This window comes from Fundulus heteroclitus, unplaced genomic scaffold (assembly GCF_011125445.2).
Source record: "Fundulus heteroclitus isolate FHET01 unplaced genomic scaffold, MU-UCD_Fhet_4.1 scaffold_60, whole genome shotgun sequence".
Taxonomy (NCBI): domain Eukaryota; kingdom Metazoa; phylum Chordata; class Actinopteri; order Cyprinodontiformes; family Fundulidae; genus Fundulus; species Fundulus heteroclitus.
The window spans coordinates 1,123,586-1,131,085 of record NW_023397033.1 but is presented as its reverse complement, the minus strand read 5'-3'; the positions used below and the strand labels follow the sequence as shown (position 1 = coordinate 1,131,085).

The 7,500-nt window shown below is 39.9% G+C and overlaps 1 protein-coding gene across 2 annotated transcripts in view; it reads right to left on the bottom strand.

Annotated features, from left to right (window-relative positions):
* Positions 1–7,500, bottom strand: part of nf1a (neurofibromin 1a) — a gene marked incomplete at its 3' end in the record, with an annotated part of 324,294 nt that overhangs the window by 225,268 nt on the left and 91,526 nt on the right. The window contains 4 exon segments of one of the 2 annotated variants that reach the window (XM_036133286.1): positions 1–138; positions 3,691–4,074; positions 6,946–7,029; positions 7,337–7,410. The exon segment at positions 1–138 is cut by the window's left edge and continues 2 nt beyond it. In XM_036133286.1, the coding sequence (XP_035989179.1) occupies positions 1–138; positions 3,691–4,074; positions 6,946–7,029; positions 7,337–7,410 (680 nt within the window). 2 annotated transcript variants of the gene reach the window in all.

Genomic DNA, 7,500 nt, shown 5'->3' with positions numbered 1-7,500 from the left:
GACTAAGTTGAGCATCATGGTTTCAATGCTGGCCTGTCCTAGGTGTTCAGAGCTGCCTTCTGTGTTGTTATCCAACAGGTTTTTCATGATGGCTATGGTCTGCTCCACAAACTGTGTGTTTGTCTCATTGATAGGTACCTGAAAACAGTCAGAGTCAGTGAGTATGTTCCAGGCATCATCACATTTATCAAACAACTAAGTAAATAGACTATTTATTTTAAAGTTGTTAAGCTAATCCTTTGTCTTCAAATCCATTCCCAAACTAGCTTAGTATTTCTTTAATCTACTTTACTAGTCTATTTAACCAAAAGATAGCTCAGTCAAGTTGGAGCAACCACAAGCTTGTACATGACTAATGACCGGGAAACAAGCTCATTAAAAGCCCTTGTTAGACCAAAGAAGGCCAGGACCTTGTGTGAGTGGGTATATAAGTATATATTTAAAACACCTTTAAAACCCATTGTTAATGATTTAAAGAATATAGAATAAATATCCCAGAAAGGAAAAATTATTACATGCTATACATTTATTTGTTATATGGTTGCTTCAGTATTCTGCTAATACATACAGCCCATGCTGAGGATATCTGCCAGCAAGCTTTTCCTTACTACATATTTGAATCATTCTACATACTTCACCTGTGACTCTATTTATATAACTAACACCTAACATGAAAAAAATGGACTAACAGGGTAAATTCACTTTTCCACGTTGTGAATTTCTGTGTAAATAACTACTTTCAATACTGGCACTTGGGTTACAATTCTTCTAAACAAATAAATTGTTTTATACTTGACTTGGAATGTTTTTGTGCAGAACCAAAATGGGGCTCTCTACATTTACTTTAACAGATAACTGAACAGCAAAACAAAAAGTTGTGTAGCGCAAAGAGAGTTGAAGAACCCTATGGACCCTGAGGACTGCCAAAACCTGAGTTTTATCCACCCAAACTGTAGTGGACAACAGAAGCTGTGACCAACTCGCTTTTAAGGCTTAAAAGGTGGAAGAACCATAAGAAACAACAGGGTAAGAATTCTTTCTTACCCTTGTGCGCTAGGCTAAAGGCTAACCCACAAAGACCAACTCTGCCCTGTCTCCTTCTGGCCAACGTTAGATCAAGGCAAGTTCATTTGTATAGCACATTTCAGTAAAGACAATTCAAAGCGCTGTGAATGAACAGAACAAAGAAAAAACATTACAGAGTTACTAGTGCATGTTGCAGTAGAATAGTAGCAAACACCTTATTTCCTAAAGCGTTGAAAGCTTCATCCCCAGATGAAAATCAAATAGACCACCAGCCCAATTTGTAGTCTGTTTACAAACATATTACTGGTTCCACAGGTTCTTCATTAAATTGAAAATTATTTACACGGTCCCTTGTATGCTCGTTTATAATGTCTGAACATTTAAGCTTCTCATGCTTGTATTGACATTAATGCATATTGCACAGTTCTTTAACTTGCTAGTCACTATTTGCACTGGGAAAATTTATTAGCAATTGCATCCTTGTTCAGAAAGAATAAGGATGGTTTTGAAGGATTTATATTGTAGCCAGAAAACCATCAAAGTCACTCAATTTGTTTCATTAAATTTGGAATGCTAATGGACCACCTTGTCAAAAAAATAAATAAAATATATATAGAAAGCCGAAGTGTTCTTTTTCTATTATTTCTTCCCCTTCAGGCATAGTTCATAGTTTGTAAATAGTAATATATTTGCGATTGACCCACTCCATTCCTAGTGGTCCTTTATTAATGAAGTGGGAGTGGTGGCGTAGTGGTTAAAGAGCTGGGCATCCCTGTCTTGAAGAGGCCCAAAGAATCAAGAATCTTTATTGTCACCATAGTGAAACATGGTGACACATCCTGAGTGTGCATCCTGAGACAGACACCGGCTCAAAATGCACACAGATAGCATATAATCCACAGATTTGTATCCAAGTCCAAAAAGTCAGATAGCAGTCCCTTAGCAAACAATATGAATTACTGTGTTGTTGCATGACAATCCCTCAATGCTCCTGCAGTAAATACTGTGCAACAATTTTAAGCCTTAATTTTACAGAACCATGCAATCTGCAAGAATGGACGTCAAGCCGGACATTCAACGATTAACTACACTGTGCATATAGGCATTACTAGTAGTGTGTTTGTAACATATAACTGACCACAAACTTTTCAGGAGAGGGCGATATCTCTTACAGCTTTTGGAAAGAAGCTGTTTTTGAGTCCATCAGTGTTTGATTTAAAGCTATTGTTGGTAATCCTGTTCGGAAACACTTATTTGTTATACTGGGTAAAACCGTCCTACCATCCTGAAAGTAGTCATTACATAATGTATTCACCAAAAGGAGGGTAAAAAATGTGCCCTCTGTGAAAGCTGCAGACCTGTAAAATCTCAAACTGATCAAACACTGCCCTTAGCACCGAAGAGCGGGGATTGGTCAGAGTTTTGGTCCTGCTCTCAACCCCCTTCTGTCCCTCAAGTTCTGAGGGTATCGCCTTATCTATTGGTTGCCCCGCATGCCAATCATTCTGACATGCTCACTTAACGTAAGTCGGCGTACATGTTCCTTGTTAGATTCCGCTTGCTGGCTGCACATGCACACTTCTTGTGTTTACATATCCGGTTATCTTAGCAATTAGATTTGTGTTAGCCGTTCATTGTTGCTCCATTGCTCTCACCGTATACTTTGAACATTGCTGACAGTTGCAAGAAGCAAGCTGCGTACAAGTTTATGAGAAGAACAAGTAAGAACACAATGGATTTGGGAGATTTTTTTCACAAGATCCTCCTGAGGAGCGGAAGAGCAGGTAAGACGATCTTGCAAGACCTTTGATCACATATTGCTCCCCATGCACCACTCCGTGCCAGCAACACACTGCTCTTCAGTTTTTCCTGGACTACCTTTTGGAAAAGGTTTCTCATTTCTCCTCACCCTTGGCCAATCACTGAAAAGCAGTGAGTCCACATCACAACTCCACTCGAGTCCACTCGGTTTGACCCTGCTTCTGAGCAGGGCCGGAGAAACCCGAGCTGTCCCTAAAAAAAAAAAAAGATTGCTGAAATGCTCAAAAGCGGGCAGAGCGGAGAAGAGACCGCCAAACAGAGCCGATGGATAAAGGGGCTATAGTCTGTCTTTAATAATGTCTACAGGCTGTCTCTCTGTCAGCCTAGGGCTGCTGTGGCCTCCAGGAACCGAGATTACATACCCCATGCTGCTCTTGGGGTTGAGTGCTGCAGGATCGCTCTTATAAACATAAAATCTTTTTTTTTTTTTTTAATGAGCTCTATTGGCTCGCTTTTTCCGAAAGTAGGCTGACAGGAAGGGGGGTAGAAGAGAGGGAGAGACATTCGGCAAAGGACCGCGGGTCGGATTCAAACCCGGGTCGACCGCGTCGAGGACTAAGGCCTCTGTATATGGGTCGTGCTACCCGCTGCGCCACATGCGCGCCCACATAAAATCTTTTTAATTTCAGGTGAGGAACTAGTACACACACAGACACACCATTATGCACCCATATAAATATTCAAAAAGTTAGAAGGTCACACTGGGTCACATTTTATTAATTCCAACCTGTCTACCCTGAACCCATATACACACCTGATTTAAAAAAGTCAATCAAGCAATTAGGATATGATTTGCAGGGACAGGAGATTTGTAAAATTCATTACAACTATAAATGGACTTACCGGTCCCTGGGTGTCAAAGAACTTCCCAATGCTGTTTTTCAGTTTGTTGAAGAGCATGGGGTAGAGTGCAGGACTCAGTTCTAGTCCCAGTAGGTCTTTGACATTGGTGCGGACATGAAGGCCCACCCTGTCGTGGCCACACACCAAGAGTGCTAGCAGTCGGTCCAGAAAGCGGCTGACAGGCGTTTCGTTGGAGGTAGATGAAGGGCAGGAAGAAGGCGTGGGGTTAGTCGTATCACAAGGCCCCACCGAGATCATGGAGGACTTACGTTCACTAAACGGGCCCATAGGCGGACTGTAAGTGGCAGGGCCTGGAGTGTTGCGCTGCTGAAGACATACACCCCCCAGAGCACAGAGGAAGCCTGTCATGTTTATCCACTCCTGCTGTGGGAACACAAAGTCCCTCTGTTATTATCTGATTAAACTTTCAGTCCTAAGTGAAACTTGTCTCGAAGTGAAAGTTATACCAAGTTTTTAAACACAGAAAGGTGGGATATTCCACCTCCACCTACTGAAACCACCTTGAGCCAGACAGTATCAAGCCATTTTTACATTGCCTAAATTGAATGTTACTGTTCAGGTGAACAGTAACATTTACAGATCAAGTTAAAGTTACAAAAAAATATCTTATACCATTTTCAATACTGTGGCAAAATGGGGTTCTTTCGGATTAAAAAAAGACGTCCCCAGTTGTATTGAGACAGTAATGGTATTAATTATGACAGAACCAATAAGTAGTAGGAAAATCAACATCTATTTAGAAAATAAAAACCTGAACATGTTTTCCTGTGTAGCAAAGCATTGGACAACACCTAGGAAGTGTGAATATCCTTTATGTAAATGGGTATATTAGAAAAAACTTAAGTGTATGTATAAATCTGGTCTGTACAAAAATGCTTATTTACAGTGTACATACGGATTTGGTGCATGATAATATACACTGCTCAAAAAACAAAGTCAACACTTAAATAACCCAATGTAACTATAGGCAATTAGCAAGACACTCCCAATAAAGGAGAGGTTCTGCAAGTGATGGCCACAGACAACTTCTCAGTTCCTATGCTTTCTAGTTGATGTTTTGGTCACTTTTAAATGCTGGCAGACATATCAATACAAACTGCTCAAACTCTGCAAGAAGGTTTGCTGTGTCTGTCAGCGTAGTGTCCAGAGCATGGAGGCGCTACCAGGAGACAGGCCCGTACATCAGAAGATGTGGAGGAGGCCATAGGAGGGAAACAACCCTGCAGTAGTATCGCTACTTCCGCCTTTGTGCAAAGGGGGAGCACTGTCAGAGCCATGCAAAATGACTTCCAGCAGGCCACAAATGTGCCATGTGCTCTTCACAGATGAAACCAGATTCACACTGAGCACATGTGACAGACGTGATAGAGTCTGGAAACATCATGGAGAACGTTCTGCTGCCTGCAACATCCTCCAGCATGACTGGTTTGGCAGTGGGTCGGTAACGGTGTGGGATGGCATTTCTCTTGGGGGGGGGGGGGGGGGGCACAGCTCTCCATGTGCTCTGACTGCCAGTCTGTATCACTCCATCCACCAATGCCACGTTGTACGGTTTGGATCACCGAGAACATTCATGTTTTTAAAAAACACAGTAAAGCCAGAATAACTTCCGGTTCAAAAGTGAAAACGAGCTGTAGTCCAATCAGCGATTTCTTAGGTCTCCCACTAGGACGTACCTCTTCCGGTTTGTTAATGTAGCGCCTCCGTTAATGTTGGAGTGCTTTCCTTAATGTTGTAGCACTTTCCTTAATGTTGTAGCACTTTTGTTAATGTTGTAGTGCTTTGCACCTCAGGGCCACCGTACTTAGGAGACCAAATGCGACCTCATCAGGAGCATGCCCAAGCATTGTAGGGAGGTCATAGACGTTACTGAGCCTCATTTGGACTTGTTTAAAGAACATTGCATCAAAGTTGGATCCACCTGTAGTGGGGTTTTCCACTTTAATTTTATGTGGCACCAAATCCAGACCTCCATGAGTTAATAAATTTGATTTCCATTGATAATTTTCAACTATGTAAAGAACAAAGTATTTAATAAGAAAGTTCATTCATTCAGAACTAGGATACGTTACTTTAGTATTCCCTTTATATTTTTGAGCAGTATATAAAAATTGCCTTTTTGATTAAAGAGGGTGGTAAAGGCTTTTCTCTGGATGTAGTTGCCATGTTGGTGGAATTTCAAACTTCCAGCAACAGCTCTGTTTGAAAGCAGTCTGGGTGCACACACTGTTCCAAACAGAGTTCCTCTATGTAGTGGGAACACATCAGAAGCATGTCACTTGGTATTTGCATAATTTGCTAATTTTATTAAATTGAGCTGTTCCTTAGCCCACTGGATCCTGCTTGCTATATAATTCATGGAAATGCCAGGGAACGACATATCTCAAACTGAGACTAAAAGAGTTTTTTGTTGTGGCTTTTTTAAATGATTTTTATATATAGACTTCAACCCCTAAATTTGTCTTTGATCACAAAGAAAAGCTGTTACGTTATTAATGTGGAAATATAGAATAAATAAAATTCTAATTAAAGCATACATACCCATATATAAACAACACCTCTAAATGGAAATACCATTTCTAAAATAAAGGGGATATTTCACAAAAATCAAACAATTTTTTTTTCATAGCCAATGCTTACTTAAAACCATGCAACCTATTTGTAAGATTTTTAATGTTTGAACAAAGATTGTATTTAAACAACTACACAAATACAAGCATAAATACAAGCACAAATACATATAGCTTGTTATTACTGCTACAGCTCCCCGTGCACTTTGGGCATTGATACACATGATAAAAAAGTATGATACAGAGTATATCTAATTTGGACCTTATAAGCTGTGTTTCCAAAGCAGTCACACAGCTACAAAGGCCTGTGCAGGCTATACTTATATATATATATATAAAAAAAAACCTGGGAAAGTTAAATTGTTTCTCTGACATAGATAGGATTTTAATTCTATTTCAGCTGGAAATAAAACAGAGCTAACCAGATGTCTCCTCACCTCAGAGAGTAAACATTGACATCTGTCTTGGCAAGAATTATGAAGATTGTTTAACAGTTATGTATGTTCATGAGGTTTGAAGAGACTTTATATGTAATGAGGTGCAATTGCTTTGATTGAAAAATTAAGTTGCAATTTTAATGGAAAATTTTTAAAATTGAATTTGTGTGACTATAACTCCCTTTCACTCTCTCCTGCACACATACTGCTTATTTTAAATTGCTTACCTGTCCGTCATCGGCTTTATTTTTAGGGAAATTGAGTATCTGCTTGGTGCTCTGGTCCCATTTAGTGTATGTATCCTCCCAAGCCTAGAGGATGCAGAACGCGGAAAAAGGTGAGTAATAAAAAGAATTATGAACTGATATAGCTAACAGCTAAGATAACAGATAACTAAGACGTAATATTCATATTGTTTGGTTGAAGGTCAGTAAACAGTACTGCCTTTAATCTCTTCAATGGGGGATAGTTAAGATCCCTTCAAGCTGCACTTTGTTCTATATAAATTAGTCTGACATTATATAAAGCCTTCAAGTTAATCAAAACATAAAAACTACCTGTATTAATAGAAGGCGAACATTCAATATTAGCATGTGAAAGTGGAACACTGACTAGTACCTCAATGTTTCCTGGTGTGGGGTGCTCTATTCTTCTTAACAAGGCCATCACTCTTTTTTGTAAGGTGGAACGGCCTATGGGGGGAAGATAAGAAGCATATTGCTAAGGTATATAACAGTTCAAGTCCTCAAGGTGACAACTGCGGAAATCTGAGAAAGCATGGG